General features: G+C 41.0%; 2 protein-coding genes across 4 annotated transcripts in view; one reads left to right on the top strand and one right to left on the bottom strand.

Moving 5' to 3' along the window:
• Window positions 1-17: 17 nt before the first annotated feature.
• LOC132260414 (calcium uniporter protein, mitochondrial) overlaps window positions 18-20,240 on the top strand; it is a 43,151-nt gene continuing 22,928 nt past the window's right edge. The window contains exons 1-2 of the mRNA XM_059758494.1: window positions 18-432; window positions 11,002-11,101. Coding sequence (XP_059614477.1) covers window positions 340-432; window positions 11,002-11,101 — 193 coding nt within the window. The 5' untranslated portion in view covers window positions 18-339. The remainder of the gene's footprint in view (window positions 433-11,001; window positions 11,102-20,240) is intronic.
• On the bottom strand, window positions 12,773-19,739 carry LOC132260406 (protein javelin). Of its 3 annotated transcripts, XM_059758481.1 has the most exons (7): window positions 19,522-19,739; window positions 19,235-19,439; window positions 16,797-19,143; window positions 16,443-16,566; window positions 15,958-16,379; window positions 15,640-15,853; window positions 12,773-14,169 (listed from the first exon to the last, which is right to left on the bottom strand). In XM_059758481.1, exons 3-7 carry the CDS (start codon window positions 17,355-17,357, stop codon window positions 13,220-13,222), a joined length of 2,271 nt encoding a protein of 756 aa, XP_059614464.1. In that variant the 5' UTR covers window positions 17,358-19,143; window positions 19,235-19,439; window positions 19,522-19,739; the 3' UTR covers window positions 12,773-13,219. The 3 variants fall into 3 exon arrangements, with proteins under 3 accessions (XP_059614464.1, XP_059614462.1, XP_059614463.1); XM_059758479.1 differs by having other exon boundaries at window positions 15,958-16,566; XM_059758480.1 differs by having other exon boundaries at window positions 15,967-16,566.

Below are 20,240 nucleotides of genomic sequence, written 5' to 3'. Positions count from 1 at the left end.
TCATTTTTTCTTGCTGTTTCTGCACTTCAATTGCTCACTTCTCTGCGATTCTGTTTTGAATCTTCGCCGGTTCTCGAGTCACGGTGCTTCTCTGCAGATGTCGCTGCGCGCATAGCGGAGTCGCAGCGCCACTTCTTCCACCGGCGGTGGTCACACGAAGGCCGATGACAGCGGTGTGGTTTTTTTTGTTTGTGTCGGAAAATCCGCCAGTGCAGCGAGTGCCGTCGAGTGAGGAGTTTTCCGTGTGAATTGTCGCGTGACGATCCAGAAGGATTGGCCCCCTAAATGCTTGAGAGTGTCCCCCGTCTGTTCCGTGCGATGTTGCTGTAGCGCCGCGCAATGTCGGTCCAAATTGCACGTTGTCAGATACTGAGAATCGACTTGGCACGCTTTGGATTAAAAACATTGGCTGGCGCCCAGGAGAGTCGAAAGGTAGGTCGGCGGAGCCTCGCCGGGGGCGCACGTGAAAAAGGGTGTGTTTTCGCAGCCGCACGGGCGCGACCAGGCGGACAATCTGGCGTCGGAGGGCGCTTTTGTGGGGGGGCGAAAAAGCACCCCAGAAGGCCTTGAACCGCCGCCGAAAGCTCATCTGCGCTTTGGGGCCCCAAAAGACGGCCGTGAATCTGTGAGAAAATTCCCAGAATGAGTGACTTGTGCGGCGAGTGATTCATGACTTATCAGCCGGTTCTGTTTTGCATGCCAAAGTCCCGCGAATATTTATAGAGGCACCTGCGGAAATTCGCTCGCTTATCGGCACAAAAGGCAATCGAATAGGTAAACAGAGTGGCGGAAGGTGGAAGTGACGGAGGACGCGAGTTTTATCAGACGAAATGGAAAGTGCAAAACTCACAAGAGTAGCAAAAGTTGCGATCTGATTAGATTTCAATTGATTTATCAGCAGCATTTTGTTTCCGAGCCTCGAGGAGCTTTCGCTTAGCTGGCCAGTGATTGGCTGACAGCGTTGACAAAAGCTCCAGTCGGCCAATCACTGGCCGAAGAGTTGCTCATGACTTTCTGAAATTGATTTACGATTCAGTGAAATTCGAATTGTTTTATCCGAAATCAATTTATCGCCAAAATATTGCCCGGATTTTTTTTTCAATTTCATTTCAATTTTGCGATCTGATAAAAGTGTAAAACGAGGGAGAATAAAGTGGGTGAATGACCTTAAAAGAGAATTATTGGCGTGCGAAGCAATCAAAACCGCCCAATTAACACATGTCATATGGGCGAAATATCATTTGAAAATTATTTTTCGAAATATTTCTCTCAATCTCATCAACTTTATGAGTGTATTTTGGTGGATCATCACGTTTTGGGTGGAAAAACACGCGATTTGAATAAAATTTGGATGTTGTCAGCTTCGAAAGTAAAGCGAAATTGAGCATTTTGTCTTCATCTAATGATTCTTTTAGTTTGTCTAAGAATAATTTGTGTATAATAAAATTACGAGTATTGATTGAAATTCTATACTAAATTTTCTACATTCTTCCAACATTAATATTTAAATATATTGCATTCTTGAATTCTTTATGAGCTATTGATATAAGTCTACATACTAAAGGCCTGAATAATAAATTTCTCCAAGCAAAAATGCAGAATGAGAACAGCATTGAAAATGTGTGGAATTTGACAATAAATTGATGCAAAATGAAATGTCTTTAATAAAAAGTACTAGCAAATGTACAAAATCTTGAGGAAGGATTCTAAGCAAGTGATAAGAAATGCTCAAAGACACCTCTAATAGACGAATAGACGAGGGTTAAATCCGCTTGATGGAATAGAGCTGCGTCAAAGTGTATCCAATGTCAGGGTCGACGAGATAAAAACATTTTATTCGGGACTCCTTTTGTCCTCCTTTTGCAAACGCAGACATCATCGTCCATGCGCATCTCTGCAGAGATGTTTGAAGTGCCCCAATTCGTTCCTCCAGCGGAATCTCGCATGTTTTCCAAATATTTGCTGCGGTTCTGCGGTTGTCACTGGAATTCACAGAGATTTCTGTGTGGGGGGGAAAATTTAGCAGCTTTTGAAGATTTAATCCAATTTATGTACGCACTGTGGCTGAGATTAAATGCTTTATGTGCGTGGAAAAGCCACCTTTTGGACATTTTCTCTAAATCATTGAACTTTTCCTCGTTACGAGAGGAGTTTTGTGCACATTTTGGAGAGTGCATTATTCATTCACGAGGTGCTTTCGTGAAATACTCCGCATTTCTCCCGTGGAGAAATGAGGGACATTTTCCTCGTGTGTTTGCTCTGCTGAGGAGTGGAAAAGTGGATCAAAAGTCGCGTCCGTCGTGCAAAAGTGACATATTTTCCATTGGCAAATTAAGAGGAGAAAATGTACGATGAGTGAAATGAGACAGTGTTGCTTGAGAGACGCGTCAAATGGGAATTTTCACACGACAAGTGCTCTTTTTGCCGTTGTGATAAGGATGAGGAGGAAGAAGTCCTCGAGGACTGAATAACAAATGGGCGGAGGGATTGTGAAAAAGGCAAAAATATGTAGTGAAACAGAGGGAAATTTGCTAGACAATGAGATAGTTTCTCGGGTCCCCAGAAACTCCCTCTCGGACCGTTTTTGGGGGGTGAATATCTCTCAATTGCGTCCCGCCTTCCAATTGAGGGATGAACTTCGCCATTCCATGACATTGTGCGTATCGCATTATCCTTCGCACATTTCTCTACCATCTCGATCCTCCATAAATTTAAAATTTTCCCCCCTCAATTCTTCGGGGCATCAACAAATCCACGCGAAATGGCTGAATAATCGTGTCTTCCTGATGTGCTGGGCGGAGAAAAGAGAGAAAAACAGTGAGTTTTGGGGTTTTCCTTCGCCAGCCAGAGGATGAATTTGAGAATTGAAAGTGATCTGGCTGCGCATGAGAAGCTAGGAAGACGCAAGAGACTTCATAAAGATGATCTAAAATTAGTTTTCCCGCGAGATTATTCTATTTTTCAACCTGCTCGCTGAGTCAAAGTCAGACTTTTTGCGAAAAAATATGTTCTCACATCCATTTGTGATGACGATTGTGGGAAAATTTTCCATTTCAGCGATTTCTCATACGTCAATGTTCATCAAATGGACTTTTTGGAGACTTTTCTAAACATCTGACAATTAAAATGTGGCTTTGAATGTTGTTCCGAGGAGTTTTAAATATGCAAATTGGGTGTTAATGAAAGTTTTCTTCCCATTTTCCAAAAAAGAAGGCTTGAAAGGCGAACTTTTCAATCAATTTTGAATATTTTAAAGTGTTATTGAGAAGTTTTCCTGCAATTGGTGTTTTGGGAGAATAGAAAGTTGTTCTTCTGCTGTATTGATTTTCGTCAAATTGTCCTCAGTTATTCGTCCATTGGGGAATTTAACGTGCAACTCTGGGCAATAATTCATGCGAATGTGTGTGTTTTTGCCAGCAAAATATCCAATTTAGCTTGTGAACTCATGAGAAAGATACAATTTGTCCGCTGGTGTTTGCAATGTAAAGGGAGACATAAGAATATATAGGATGAACATGAAAATATCTCTGCATGAATGACTGAACATGAATATTTTGCTTCACTGCAATTTTCCACTTGCATTGCTGAACTTCATAAGATAAAAAGCTCTCGTGGAAAATGATATTTCCGCGGGTAGGGAAATACTTTTGAAGATGCATTGCATTTCTTTGGGAATGTGCTGTACATTGTTAAGTGAAGTGTTTCATCCTAAATAAGTTTAGTGGTGAAATTCTTGAAGAATGTTTTCAGTGTGCTTCTCAGCTATGCAATTACCTCGTAATCTACGTTCAGTCAGTCAGTGTGAATATTTGGGAAGACGGATAAAATGTGAACTCAGTCAGTCAGTCTCAAAACAGCAAATCACGTGAATGTTGTAAATTTTTATCGCTCTATAAAATAAACACAGTGCAGCGACAGTGGAAATGACACATTTCGCTGAAATTAATATTGAATTGTCATTTTTAGTGGATTGATAAAAATTAAAGCACACTCGTTGTATTTTAAATGCCTTTCGTGTATGAGAATTCTTGATATCACAATCTCTCTTTCGACCTTAAAGGTTCATGAAATTTATACAGTAAGAGTTTATGAGCTCTGAAAGAGATCGAGAGAAGTTCTAATGTTTCGCTATTTTTCTTTCCGAAACATTTGCGAGCAAACAGAACATCTAGACGGCAAAAGTCTCAGACTGATAAAGGACAATAAATGCTCTTTAAAGAAGAGAACATCATCAAACTTTTTTTAGGATGATCAGATTGCAGATTGCTTGGCTTTATACAGTCTTAACAAGGGAAAAGTCTCGAAGCTCCGCCCACAAGAATGCTCCGCCCACCGTTTCGCTTTTGCAAATATCTCAAGTCGCATTCTTATCAAGTTTCTTCTTATTGAAGTCTTAAAGACGTCAAGGCAAGCTTCGCATTGAATATCTCATAAATTCACAGTGTTATTTGGAAGAATATTGAAGACGATACAAATGTCATTTTGAGGGAAATGTTGCATTTGACAGTATAGTAAATTGTGATAGATTCTCATAAATGGAATGGTCTTGTCATAAAATCAATGGGAATGTGTTGACGCAAAACCGAGAGGTTGTCATTAGAGCAATGCCACACACTAATGAGAAAATTGCGGAATATTTAGACACGAGGAATTGTCTCTCGGTTTAATGCATTTAAAAGTTCACCCTTGGCAAGGGCGGGGAAAGCGTTATTTGGTTATGTTGAGCGCTTTCGTATGATGAAACATTAAATTGTTGATAGACTACACCGCAGAGTGTGTCCTTGTTACGTGATGAAAGTTTCAAAAGTGCGCAGCATCGTAAAATTGGCGATGAGGAAAATTTCTCATGACAAATCATTCCACTTCATAAAACTGCCTGACATTTTAGCACATTCGGCGGTTACACTGCTCTCGTGGTATTTCCTGTCATTCATTCTTATTAGATATAGAGACGAAGAGGAGTGTGAGGCGGAGGAATATTAAATGGGAGCGCAATTAATTTTTTCCTTATTAATGTCCCATTTCTTCTGATATAATTAACTGATAGAGAGACAGAGTTGGAAGAGAAATGATTGTCATGGCGCGATTTTTGGGATTCTTCGTTCAGCTAAGCCGTCGCGCGCGCGGGGAAGTGAAATTGCGGTGACGATGGCGTTTCGAGTGGGTGGATCTGTGCGGAAGTTGTGAGTGAATTCTCGAGGGGAAGGAAAAAGAAGGTTGGAGAGAAAAAGGTATATGAAAATGGGACATGAGTGTTGGAAAGTTTTCCACCTCTTTTCGCTCCTCTCAGTGGCTTAAATAAGTTTGTTCATTGAATTTAGGAGATGGTCTTAATGTGAAGAGCACGAGCGGCGCACAGAAGATGGAATTACACTAAAAACACCACAGATAAAATTAAGATTCGTCAAAAACTTTCGACACTCCTTTATTTCGGTATTATAGAGTTTTCCGCCAGGTAAACTTTTATTGTATTTTCTCCTGAGAGGGTATAAAGAATGTTCAAACTTGGTGTTTATTGATTGACTTGATGTGTTTAATCTTCTTGTCGTCACTGTAAATTCGGTGAAACTTTCGATAAGTTCCGAAGGTGGTTTTTTGTCCGTTTTCACCGCGTTGTTCGTTAGACTAATCAATTTTAGTTGATTAGAGTGCGTTGAAAACTGATGCTTTGACGGAGCTTAGAGAGCACATGAAAACGTGAGCATTGAAAGTCCCCAAAGACATCGGTGCTCGTCGTGTGATAATGAGTAAGAGACTATTAATAGCATCGCTTGTACACACTTTTCATTACAGTCAGAGGTCAGTCTCTGATAAATTCTTTGCATTGTTTGCGTTCATTTTCTAATCTTCTCTGACTCGTGATCAAATTGCAAAGAGAATCAGACATTTTTATCAATGAAAATGTTGTTTATGATGTAAAAAAAAATCCACACAAGAAAGATTCTTAAAGCTTTTTCTTTGTGTATTAAAGCACAAGAGAGCTTTTATGCTGAATGGATGGATTTGTTTTTTTTATATCTCAATAAAAATATTCTTAATGCTTTTCGTCTGTCGTCTTTTGGAGATTGTTATTTTATTTATTGTTGTACATTTAATTTCTCTGGCTCGAGTGTTATTATTATGACCTTTTGAGGTGGAATATCGTGATTTAGCATTTTTCCCTCGGTGAAGATCTACCAGGGAAGACGATGAAGGATTTGACTCGTTTTTTTACTGGATATCTTTGCAAAAGATAGTCCGCAGTGAAATCGATAAAGTTGACATTTTTCTCATAACTTATGCAAATGCCAAATAAAATTGTTTGTATAAAGGGAAAATGCTTCAGGGCAGACGTTTTAGCATCTTTCGGGATGTTTATTGCTTGGGGAGAAAACAAGAAATCCTCAGTATGGTGAAAAATCAATACTCAACGTTGTGCTTAAAAAAATGTTTGATAAATTTTTAACAAGAATTGCGTAAAGTGGAATTCATAAGACGAAGAACTTTTTTAATCTCCAGGGATTTGACTTTGCCAGGGCGCAATTTTGCTCTAAAGCTCACATTCTAATCCAATGAATATGCATGGGGATGATTTGAGGAAAATGTGATTTACTTATGGAGCTTTCGAAATGTTGTATTCCGTGCTATTTTTATGTTGGAATAAATTGAGATTCAGTTCACACAATCGATACGTTGTAATTATACACTGTAAGTTATTCGTATATTTTTGGCACTGTCGAATTATTTTGTATCACTTTATAAAGGAGGAAAGACAGAAGCTCAACTTGCGAGATAAATATTGATGAGAACGGAATAATATTGTATTTGAGTGTTAAACCCAAACAACATTCTTTTATGCAGAATTATTAGAATTAGATTTCTATAGAAATGTGCGAATTTCTGGTGTGTTTTTGTGTCTCTGCCAAGAGGCTTTTCTGTCTGCTGAATTGGCTTTTTTTCCACCCTTGCCGACACTCGAATATATTTTTAGTTTTATCAGTTGGGAGAAAGTGTGAGTTCTCTGTGTTGAATTTCCGAGCACAGAACTCGAGTGGGGAGAAATCTCTTGGGCTCTTTGAACTAGCATTATGTGTGTGGCATGCAACAGAAACAGAGCTGTAAATCGTACACTGAAAACGTAATCCACCACAGAAAAGGGGAATATTTAACCCAATTATGTATAAAAGGGTGGATTTTCTCGTACTCTCTTCCGGAGGGGGTGGAAAAATTTTTATATATATGCCAGTGAAGAGAGAGAGAGCAAATTTTGTGGGTTGCTTTTGCAAAATTTATTAGCTTTTTGCCTATAAAATGGTAAAGAGGTTGGAAAATTGGTTGAATTGCAATTGAAAGAGAGCGAAAGAGAGTTTTGGAAATGAGAAACCACGAGAAATATTCATGCAATTTTTGTATTTGATATTTCATGTATATATTTTAACATGAAATTCAGAATGATTTTGATCCGAGTGGTGATTTTTTGGTGAATTGCAGAGTTTCTTCTTCTTTGGTGGGTCCTTTGAACATTGTATATATAACATACATATAAAAAAAAAACATGTCGATGGTGGGAAAAATCGATTTTGTATATTCTACACATGAGTGGAGTTGAATTTGAGGAGCAAATGTATGATTTTATTTCGAGAGAAAGACGCGAGAGGAAAAAAATGTGTGTTGGCAAAGAAGGAAAGCGAGAAAAATAACATGTCTTTCTTTCTTTCAGGGAAGGAAAAATGTATATAATGTTTTAAGAGTGTGGAGAAAATTGTCAAAGTGATAAAGTAAAATATTGATTTTTGTTGTGTGGAATTCAGAAGAGGAATATTTGTCCTGACCATTAACTTATGACTCATTAAGTGAAGTATATGGCTGCTTTTCCCTGGTAATTAATCTTATTGGAGAGCTTTTTGGACACAGACTGTCAATTATTCACTGCAACAGCGCGACTCAATTACAATGTGGAGGGAAATTTGTGCAAAAATCCTGTACAAGCGGAGTAAATAGATTTTTGATGAGCTCAATGACATCCTGTGTGTAAATTTTTCACGACAAAGTGACACAATATCACAGGGAAAATAGTTAATTTTTTACTTGGCAACTATTAAAATTCACGTGGCAGAATGTGTGTCAGTGTTTGCTCTAGAAAATAAATCGTAAGCTTTTTTCGTCTCTCCGCTTTCGGGGTGTAAATTTACCACGGAAAGCGAAGTGGGAGAGCATAAAAGGTGAGGGCAGAAGAGTGGTTCTTTCAGTGGTGGTGTTTCATACATATATAACGCACGAGAGAAAATATACTTGCCAAACATGTTGTAATGTATTCGGGAGGCGAAAGCACTCTGCGCCAGTTATGAATAAAGATAACTTCGGTTGCAAGTTGAAGTTGGGATCTTTGTGCAGTATTTTGTTGGTACATTTTAATTAGGGGTGGAATTTTAGAGGAAAATTCTAGCTGAGATGCGGAGTTTTTTTTTCTCTGCCTCTGCCAATTGCCTTGAAGGAAGCTTAGTGAAGGGATTAAGTTTAACGTAGTGAAATCTGTTCTTTCTACTTCTTATCTCTCAAGGCGAAGAAGCTTACGAGACAGTGTTACTTTTTCCTCCACGAGACAGAGAATACGGAGTCATTGGAAGAGGGATTATCTGGGATGAATCTTCTAATGCTGGGAAGAGGAGGAATTTGATAGGAAAAGAAAGGAATTCATATTCCCATCCGATTAAATCTGTTTCATTCGAAAAACATAATCTGATGACAGGTGGATTTCCCGTCAAATCTGCACTGAGAGAAAAATTTAATAGTTTTCAGAACTCAATATCAGTTGCCAATAAACACTTACGAATAATCCATAAACGTAATATCAAGTTCAAATGAAGCTTCGCTAATCGTGAAAAATCAATAACGGCGTCATTTACTCCGTAATAACATTTATTATTATGTCTAAACTTTGAATGAATTTAATTAATTACGTGCGTAGTTGTTTTTCATGGTCTGAAAGGAGTAAAAAGCTCAAATATGTTCTGTGATCAACTACGACGTAGTTTGTTGTATTAAGAATTGACTTCTCACGGTTTCAATGTGGATTACGAAGCGTTATGATATAAATTTTGTATGTAAGTAATTTTTTTTTTGAAAATATTACGTTTTCAGAAGCTTCGTGATACGTAATAAAATTCATAATGAGCATAATTAATTTTCAAAGCATTACCAGAAGATGATGACGTCGCTTTACCCGCAATTTTCTCTGAGTGATGACAAATTTGAATATAAAGAGCGAAAGGAAAGAAACTGTTCTTTGTTGTAATTTCAAAGCTCAACCAACATTTGCACACCTGAAATCATTAAACAAAATTTCCGTGCTTTTTTCCTCCTGTCTTTAAACATCTGCTCAGAATTGTCTTCCACCTTCGACACTCTGGATGCTGATTGTAATTCTTTCTTCGCCTTCTGCGCTGAAAGTGCGAAGAACGGAAATGTGTTGTTGGGAGAAATAACAGAATAATTTTGTGTGGATCCGATGATCTGAAAAGGGTGTTCTGTGTCGTTTTCACTTTGTGCCTGAATTTTCCTGGGTGTTTCGTGTGAAATTTCCGCTTTTTCATTTCGGCATGAATAAGCGATGGGCTGTGCTGATAAAAGGGCAGCGCTTGGGAAGTTCTGATGCTGAAATATATTTGCTATAGCTTGCAATGTACATTGAATATATTGGGAGGAAATATCAGTGAGAGTGCTTCGTTACGTGACATGTGAACTAATTGTCATTTACACATTCGCCAAGTGCCTTTGATGTGTATATTTTATCATCCGCACTCGTCTTCATTATCAAATTTATCGATCTCTTCCGGAAAATCAATGGATAAATTGGGCAAAACAAGCCAAAGTCTCGACAGGGCGAGAAGAAATGGAGGGCAGATTGTTGACTGCATGTGAGTTTAGTGCGATAAAAGCCATGAATATAATCATTGTGTAACTTTTTCCGGGCCCATATTTATGTTCGTCTAAAAGCGTGGAACGTTTTATTGGATATATATCTTTGTTTTGTGATAAGGCGAGTGGAATTTGTGTATAACAGTGAGGAAAAAAGTGCGTGAATAATTTCATCATTGATTACATTTCTGCGATGACATGGGAAATGATATAAATGAGCATCATATTTCGCTGTATTTATCGCTATAATGTATGACATGGCTTTTTGGTGTGTTATAATGGAGCGAATGAGGAGGAAGCTTTGCTGGGCTTTTCGCACAGGTGAAAGGAAGGAAAAAAAAACGGTGTCGAAGGAGGAGAAAAGAAATGGATATGAGAAAGTGAATATGGGTGGGAAAAGTGGGTCTCCAAAGAAAAAGCACAATGGAAATTGAATGATATTTTACGTGTAATAACAAAATGTGTTTTTTTCTTCTTCCTCGGGAACAGCAGGAAAATGCGCAAGTGAGTTTTCTTCTATTAACAATTTTTTCCTCTTCAATGCGTCCTGAAAGGGATTTCACTTGTCGTGTGTGTGTGTGTGTGTGAGTGTGAGAAGGGCAAAAGAGGCGGTCAGTGTGGAAAATTATTTGTAACATCCGCAAAGGAAATGTTATGAAGAGCGAGAGAGAGAGAGTGATAATCAAAATATTGCCATTGATGCAATTTCTGTTATAGTTAGTTGAAAAGTCCACTGGTTGAAAATCAGATTAAAGGTCTCTTGATATGGGTTTTTGGCGCTGTGTAATGGATGAAAATGCTAAAGTGAGTTAAAAGAGGATTGGGTCACATTTGGTTTGAGGTGGATTCAGTCCATTTGGCAGCAATTTTCCTCTGGGGAACTTTTACTCCACACAAGCAGTGAATAATTCCCTTCCTCGATCCCTGTTTTCTTTTTTTATTTTCTATATCACTGGACATTGCAACTGTGTGACGATGTGATGGGAAATTCGGGGCTCAAAGGGAAACTATTTTCCAAGATTGATGACATATTTTTTTTGTGCGGTTGTAATTTGACAACAGAATCGATCAACTTCACGGACTCTGTGTGGTTTCTCTTTGCAGGAAACGTGGTGTCGACGAGGAAAGAGGTACTATTGCTCATCGAGTTCGCCAGATTCAACAACACAATCCCAATCACAAAGTGCACCTAAAAATGTAGAAGGTGAGTGGATTTGCTGCTGTTTCATTTGGATCAAATTGTTGGGCTCTGAATGGATTGCAATTGTGCACGTGAGTGCAATTTCAGTTTGTCGTGTGATAGACGCGATTTTACCGTGAATGCCATGGAAGAGAGACATGTAAAAAATAACCCCAACTCAATCACATTTCCAATGAAGTGAGCATCTTTCACGGTGAATTTTGTACAACGAGGTGTGTGTCTGGTGCTGGCAAAAGAGGGGATTTCAATTTAATTTGACGGAAGACAACTTCACTAATGGTTTTGGGGGTGTTACGACAAATTGGAATGCTGTGAGCTCAACAAAAAGCCTCTCACAATTAAATTCCACGAAGAGACATGAGAGAAAACTCCGTCGAATGAGGGGTTGAATGGCACTCAATCTAGTGTAAGTGTTACCATAAATACTTGGCATTTTAAGGGCTGAAGCGAAAAAGCTCATGAAGTCTATCAGATTTATGATGTGCATTATCACCTCATTTGCCATAATGACTCTTGCTAATGAGTTCATGAATTTGATTTGGTCACTATGCAAACGGCATTGATGACTCGCATTGCTGAATTTGGTAATGAGTTTCACAGCTGTTTTCACGTGTCTGAAAATCCAATGGTTCACCATTTATGTGCTGTGGGATTGCCAAATGCGGACAACTGATTAACCAAGGGATTTGCATTGATTTTGGAGAAATCTCTTGAGCGTGCATGAGTGGAAAATTCATCAAGTATTAATTCCAAACTCTTGCGTGAAGTGAACTTTTCTGACTTGAGGTTTCATCTTGTTGGGGAAGAGCGTTTAAGAGCACGCAAATATTTTGAACACTTCTTCATTATTTATCTTTACTGACTGAAATGAAGACTTTTCGACATTTTATGAAATAATTTTGTGAGTAATTTCTTGCATAGAAAAGTGATTAAACGCCTTGAAATTAATTCGAAACTTCCGAGCTTCTTTAATCAGGAAAAAATCTGCCTCAAAATGTGAGACAATGAGGAGCTCGAAGTGTGCAATTATCCCAGAGTTTTCATTTGCTTTAGAATTCAGTGGATAATTAAAAGGTTCAGAGAATTAAATGGTGTAAGTATTGTGAAAAAAAATGTCTTTTAATTAACTAAAGAAAGCATTTTTACTCCTTTGATTTTCGTCTTTAAGACTCACAATTAATGCCCAGACATTAGAATACAATTCAACTCTTCATCATTGACATATCATCATTCACTGGAGCATCAGAATTATTTAAATGTCAAATACTCTGGAAGAATGGCAAAAAAGTGTTCCTGAGCAAACCTTTTGATGGAGTCTAAAAAGCTCTGCTTAATGTTGACCTGGGGAATTGGAGTATTCCCATGTAATTTCCTCTTTCCTCTCATCAATTTTCCTCCTTTATCTGGGCGAATGGTGAAAGCATTTGAGCCTTTTCCATCTTCGATATCAATTCGCGTGTGTTGACTGAAGAGAAACATACCATTTATGAATTTATGAAATTCTTATTGATTTTCCATGAAAGCCAGGAATTCAAATGCTGGAGAAGAGCTTTTGCACGTGGAAAACATCAGGGAGAAGGAGAGATTTTGGCGCTGGAAATTTCCATATTTCAATATGTTATCTGTGTATGTGTTTTTGTGTGTTTTATCTACAATGAATGCTCGTTGGCTGAGTAGGATTGACAAATTGATTTATTAACTCACTGAGGAAGTTACAATATGTAGTACAAATGTATGTTATTTTGGACAGTTTATATACGCGATGAATTGTTGAATTGCATTTCATTTGATGAGGAAAAGGATAACAAATAAACCACAACCGAAATATTTCTATGCAATATTCTAATGTGATTTCTTTTCTTCCATTTTTTTTTCATTGGTAAATTATAACTTAAACAGGAAAAATAAAACAGTAAAGAGAAATTGTGAGTGGGAGGGAAGAAATACTGATACATTTCAATTTGATTAAACTTATTCGTTCTTTTTTTTCCTTCTTCGCTTTGGATAAATTCTACACATTTAATCGTAATCATTGGATGATGAGAAGCGATGGAAGTTGAAGAATGATTGATGCTAATGAGAAGGGAGGGAGGGTGGGGAAAGGGGGTGGACTATCTTGTCTCATTTGCAACTGTTGAGACTGTCGTAACACTCGCCATTGGGATCGAGCACTTCGAATTCCTCGAATTCCATTTCGTCGTACTTTTTCTTCTGCTTCAGCTTGACGTCGTTTGTCACATAGTTCTTCTCGTCGAATTTATTCAATGTGCCCCACTTCACCATCTTGCCGGGTGTCTGTTGGAGATTTCCCAGGGATTGAGTGGGTGTGGACTCGGGCGCCTTGTCTGCGCTGTTCTTATCGTACAGAATGTGATCGGAGAATCTCCTCATGACCGGCGTGCTGTGCGTCTCGCTGTCGATTGAGTGGGATTTCTGCTGGCGATATGTTATCTTGGCCTTGCCGGATTCACTCAAGTGTCCCTTGATGTCCCGGAAAGTCTGCTCTGTGCTGCGCCCATTGACTAAGTTCTCGAGTGATTGCGAGGCTTTCTTCGCGTGATTCTCCTTATCCTTGGTCGGCTTTGGTGTCGGCTGACTCTTGTGGTTGTTGCTCATGCTGAAGGCCAAATCCACGTTCTTGTTGCGACACACTTTGGTCTTTGTCGCCGCCTCCTTGGCTGCTGGCGTGCAGAAGCTTATGTGATTATTCACGGTGACTTGAGTGATGAGCTCAACAGGTCCAAGACGATGATCACCGCCTTTTCCCTCCGTCAATTGATTGTTGATGGTCATCGTCGTGCCGTCCTGACTCTTGTTCTCGTCAATCTTCTCGATGCACTTCGACTCAATTATCCGCGGCACGGGCTTCTGGTGGATTGTTCCCGTCTCCAGACGCTCGACAATTGTCCTCACCGACTGCTCGGTTTCCGGAATATCCAGCGACTCCTCGCCATTCTCCTTCAGGCGCTCATCCGGATCGGGCTTCCGGCTGGGCGTGTTGAGTTTTCCCGTGCCCACGAGCTCCAGGCGACTGCTGCAGCTGTTGGACTTCACCAACTTGAACTTGACTCCTGCAGAAGAGACCAGAAGAGGAGCAATTAGCAAGTTTTGCAGGCTCAAATGGTTCAATCCCAAGAGTGGGCTTTATCAAATGGGCGAGAATTGTCGCATTATCCCAGATAAAGTTTGTCCTCTAGAAGAAAGTTGAGTCTTTCCCACAGTCTGAGAGAGTGAGAGAGTCCTTAATTTCCATGCTTCGAGCCACACATTGTGGCAGAATGGGTATTTTAAAGGATATTTATTAACAATTTAAATGGAAATTTCTTAATACAGCCTCGCAATTGCACATGGGAGAGATATTTCACAGTTGGCAGGAGAATATTGTGTGTGGAATAAATTATATTTTCCGCATGTTCAGATGGCTTTTTACTAAAGTTTATCTCGAGAGCGTCTGGAGTAAATATGACATGGAAGAAGAACTTTCTAAATCTGTGCCTGGAATGTTAAGATTGCGATAGTGTGTATTTTCCCAGCTGCGCTCGCTGTCAAAAATTCCCTCTCAAATCGAAAGGGGAAAATATTGCCGTTGGCGCTTTATAGATATATTTTCAAGATAATATGCATAGTTTCAGGATGAAATTTGGGAATATTAAACTCTGCTGAAGAGTTGTTTAAAGTTTAATGCATTTTAACCATATACAGCGTAATCTTCCTAAGCTCTAGAAATTCTATTTAGGGGCTTTTATTCACTCACTCGTGATAGAATTTTCTCTGCCATTGAGATTTCGCAATGTGAATGATTTATGAGACGGACAAATGAAAAGTGAGTTTTGGTGTAGAACATAACAAGGTATGAAGATGAAAAGTTGAATGAAATGAATGGGGTTTATATGTGAACAGAGAGATTCTTTTGATTGCCAGGCTTTATGGAAACCACTTAAAGTGAATCGCTAGAGTAGAAGAGATTCGAGAGCTTTGCGAACTTTCGTGCTTTTTATCGTCTTCATATGATTTTCATATCTCTTGTCTCTAGTAAATAAGTGTATTTTGTGCGTTAATCTTCTTCTGCACTTGATTTATTGGGTTAAATGAAGTTCACGATGTTTCTGCACGTATTTTCTTCAATTCCAAGTCTTAAATAAATGACCATTCATCTCTACATTGTTCATGAAGCTCTTTTCTTGCTCTCTAAAGACTCTAACAAATGGTTTTCACACTTTTTTTCTGTATTTTTCACTTTTCTAATCTCACTAATAACACGAAGATTTGATTACATTTTTCGTATTTTACTTCGTCAGCATCTTGAGGGGAGGATTTTGAGAAGAGACAACATGGCTTTCAATGGTGTTTTTATCCTTGAACAACATGATTATTAAGCCTTGTCACACTCTATATTTTCTACGCCACTGAGAGCTTATAAATCCTATCCTAATAGCTTGTCTGCCTTCAATATATTGCCACTGACATCTCTAATGACCGGCATGGAATGGCTTTGATGTCATCTCCGGGTGATTAATTAATTGACTGGTGGGCGGGCTCACCGAGATAATTGTTGTCGGATCTCTGGAACTTGGCGGTGAGTTCCTCCGTCTGTGGGCAGTTGTGGGGCTGACAAGCGCCGCACTTGAGCTGCGTCCCCCTGATTTCCTGCATGATAGCCTTCGTCATGGGGCTGACGCTGGACTTCTTGTCCACCACGCGGCCGCCGTAGTACGTGACAGAGGAGCCGCGCTCGCGGATCTTCTCCAGGACGTCCTGTTGGGGCGGGTAAGAGAGAGAGAGGAGATTGTTCGGGGGGTGTTTGAAGATGTGGACGCGGGAGGAGAGTTTGTAAGGCGGCTTGCTGACAAGATTTGTACCTGACTTACGTAGTGTGTATCACAAAGTTCGTCATCGCAGAGGTTCTCTTCGCTGGAGTAGTGGATCACTTTGTGACCGTCGGCGGTGAAGAGGGTGTCGGGGTGGTCGGTGGTGGCGGTGCACTCGCAGGGTGAGCTGAGGTCGCCGCTGGAGATGCCACTTGAAAGACTAGCAGAGTCCCATTTCCTAATGCTGCCACGGGCATCGTCGTAAGATGATGTGTCAATAGCTAAATACCTCAATGTTTTCTTCCTCAGGCAATCGGTATGCTTGACACCAATGCCCGGTGAGGCCTTGTGACCACCACCAGACGGATGATGATCCTTTCTCATACGCAATGTACCCTCAAAGAGCTTTCGCACATTTCTCACTGTGTCGGGCGTTGGCAATTCCTCATCAATCAATTCCTTGTTTACCCTAACTGGGTGATAAAAGAAATGTCTCTTGAGTCCATTTTTACCCTTTTCATTTGCCTTGCCCGCACCTCCTGTTATCCGACACGCCGGTCGGTGGTGTTTCACGGGTTTATCACTGATTTTCTCTATTTTCGTGCGTACGGGCTCAATGATCACCACGTTATTGTTGGCCAGCAATTCCTGCAGATTAAACTGAATAATTACACAACAAATCTCGCTGTACTAACACACTTTTCCCCGCGTCAATGTTACCATGCACCGCACAATGTTTTAGTATTCTAAATAGGCAATGAGAGAGAGTGGGAGAGAACTTCCCTTACGCTTTGGCAATTCACTTTGTGAGTCTGAATAATAATGGTGCTTCACAATGTGAATGTGCGCCAGCAAATTTGGGGGAAGAGAGGTGATAAAATGCAGCATACCTGAAAGCTGTAGTCTTGCAGGTATTGCATCAATCCATCAAATTGCGCCTCGCGGCGCGACTGTGTGAGGAGATTCTTCTGGAAGGTGTCTGATTTCATCACTTTATATCGCACATGATCAAAGTCATTGTCAGCACTTTTGGCCTTCACCACTGCCGTTTGCGTCTTGCCATCCAGCTCGATGATCTCCACGGTGGGACAGAAGCTCTTCTCACCGTTGAATTTGCCCGAGTTGAAGACTTTCTTATCGCCCACATCGCCCTCAATTGTCTTCACGATGTTCTCCACTGAGGTGAGCTGTGGCAAGTCGCTCTCGTCGCGCGAGCGCGTCTCAGTCTCCGTCGCGGTGTCTTCGCCGTCACTCGAGGTGGCCAATTTGGACCAGTAGCAGCGAATGGAGTCGACTTTGTCGTGGAACTCCTGCTGAATCTCGTCGGCATTTGGCTCAGGCAGCGGCGGCGGTGGCGGCGGCGGCGGATTTGGCGGCTGCAGATTGAAAGACACCGTCGGTTTTGTCTTCTTCGTCGGCTCAACAATGTGCAGAATCTGCGGACGAGGCATCTCCACTTGGCGCTTCCCGTTGAGTACCTTTGACTTTAGACAATCCTCCTTGACGCCGTTTGCACTTCTATCATTGAGTGACTTCACCTCGTCCACAACCTTTATCGGGCGCGCATTGAACACTTCCTCTTCAGAGATGATTGACGCGTTGTCTTGCGTGCCAGAGTCTGCTTGATCCTCTGAACAGGGAAGACTCTCTTCGGGCAGACACTTGAGTGGTGGACTTGGTGGGAAACAATTTCCACACTCTTCCTTTGTCTCACCACTTGTATCTGTGATGAAGATTTTAATCTCAGAGTTCCTCTCTTCAATGCTTCCTTTCAGCACTTCACTGTCTCGCAGGCTGTTTGAGCGCTTCACTGACACTGACTTTAGACGTTCCTCGGCCTCTTGCAGATGCAATTTATCCACTTCGTCCACAATCACCTTCTTCCCACCGATATTCACAGCGTACGCCGTCTGCTGGCCCAATCCTATCGAGCACTCCTGATCGGAAGCTGCCGAGAAGGTGTCCAAGGAGTTCTGCTGTGCCTCTGTGTCCAAACCCAATTGACTGAGATATTCAGTGGTGGAATCTGAGTCTTCCACTTGCTTGATTGGCGTCTCAACTTCAATACTGGGCGCTTCTCGTGGTTGTTCCTCAATTGATATTGGATTCAAGACTACAACTTCGCAATTCTCTCGCTGACGAAGTCGCTTGTGCGCTCTTCCAAAGTGTGATATCGAATCGTAGATAGATTTCTCTTCCTCAATATCACACGAAAGTCGCAACTTGGCGTCAATTCTCTCCGATGCTCTCAAGCACTTTCCAATGTTTATGTCCGGCAAACTGCAATAGTGATTCTCCACGAGTTTTCCCTGAATGTCCCTGTTGATCTTGCTGTCGTTCAAGAGGCGATTTGTCGTGAGGAGAGTTAATCGTTCGAGTGTGCCGCGATTGGAGATGTCTGAGAATGTTGTGAGATTTGTCACTGAAGTCTTGTGCTCGATGCCGACAATTTTAGGTTTTGATTTGTTCACTTGACTGTACAAAGTGTCCAAATCGTCAGCTATTCGTGGATCCACGTATTGACTTCTGCTCAACACCTCATCATAGTCATCCACTGTGATGTGAATTGTGCCATCGCCTGAGGAGATTGTCACTTCGGGCAGTGGATCGCACAGACTCTCGTTGATCACGGTTTGTCGATCACTCGTCTCCGAGGACAGATAGATGGAATCGTACGAAACGACACTCTTGAGATCGTCACGGAACTTTGTCGAGTCACTGTTGAGTTCGATGATGAGCTTTGAGCGCTCCTCGGGAATTCCTTCGCGATGGAATTCCTCACCGTGTTCGCGCTCGTTGGCTTTCAACCACTTCAATGTGTTGTTCTGCGAGGCGATCTTCTGATCCTCCGTCTGTAGAATGTCGTCCAACAGCTGAATTTCCGGCAGAGAGCTCTTATCACCCGGTTCACCTGGACAGTGATCTGGGACGCTGTCGGAATTGGATGTTGTGGTGTCTGCGAGAATCCTCGGATCGGAGCAGTGAATGTCGATTTCTGTCTCGAGATGTTTGCCCTCGAGTTGATCCTTGTTGAGCTCGAGCGATGCCTGATGCGAGGAGTTCTTGAAGTAGCTCGAGTCTAAACTGTCCAAGTCACTCTTCTCGTTCTGCCATGTGCTCGATGTGGGCTGAGTTGATGTGTCGAGTCGCTTTAGATTTGCATAAAATTCATCAGATTCCTGCGACGTGTGAGTTCTTGCACTTGCCGCGTCGTCGTCGTCCTTTTTCGCCTTATATCTATGTATGTGCAAAAGAGAAAATGGGGGAGAAAACACCCAGACTGTATAAGCATATAATGTCAAGTGGGGTGATTAATGACTTTTCTCACCTCTCTTGAAAGAAATTCCTATCCACCAATTTGGCGCGTGGAATTAATTGTGAGCGTCGCGTTCGGACACCACTTATTTGCAGATCGTTGAACGTTTCCTCCCTGATTACAGCCAAACTTCGTGTACGTCTCAGACTGCACGCCTCAACGCCGCCAGAGTTGAATAGCGGATCAACGTGATCGTATATGGAATCGCCCTTTCTCGCTGCAAGAAATTCCACACAGACACAAACAATTCATATATGCAATTTCTCCGGCGCTTTAGAGAGTTTCGATGTGGCTCTCACCTTTGTGATTGACTGCGTAGAAGTCCTCGTAGTCACGACCGGTGTCTACGCGTGTGTAGAGATCGTAGAATCCGCCGTAGTCGCGTGAGCGGCCGCTGCTGGTGGAGAGATCGATGCTGGAGAAGGATCTCTGCCGCCACCCGGATCCTCTGCCTGGTCCACTGAAACTATGAGGCTCACGCAAGCGCACTCGATCCACGTAGTTGAAGTGTCCCTCGCCGATTCTGCAACGGAGATAAATTGGAGATAGAAAACTCCTTATCTGCCAGCTTATTTCATTTGTATAATGATATTCTCCAGCTGGGAGGTAAACAAGTCAGGTGGAAATTACACTCTGTGTTTGCATTCTCACTGCCAGAGTTGCACAACTGATAGATTCACTGCGACTGTGTGCGTTTCGATTCACGTTGATAAGGAAAATTATCATTTTCAATTAAATACTGTGAAATTGAGAAACTTTGTAGATATTTTCTCTTCTTTTGACCCATTTTTGTGTGCCAATTTGTGCTTTTAGTCGCTAATTAAGCTTTTGCTGAAAATTCTGTTGACTCGTGTTGAAATTTTTTGACAAAGTCACAGTGTTATCATACGAAATGATAAATTCACATATAAAATATTCATATTTCGGGTAAAAAACTGCTAAAAGTGAATAAATTAAGTTGAAATATTAGAATCTAATGTGGAAAAACCTGTTGATGTTCAACTCTGAGTCTCCCTGC

Source organism: Phlebotomus argentipes, unplaced genomic scaffold, assembly GCF_947086385.1.
Source record: "Phlebotomus argentipes unplaced genomic scaffold, Phlebotomus argentipes genome assembly scaffold_18, whole genome shotgun sequence".
Taxonomy (NCBI): Eukaryota; Metazoa; Arthropoda; class Insecta; order Diptera; family Psychodidae; genus Phlebotomus; species Phlebotomus argentipes.
The sequence above is the reverse complement of the archived record's forward strand: the minus strand, read 5'-3'. Positions and strand labels throughout refer to the sequence as shown.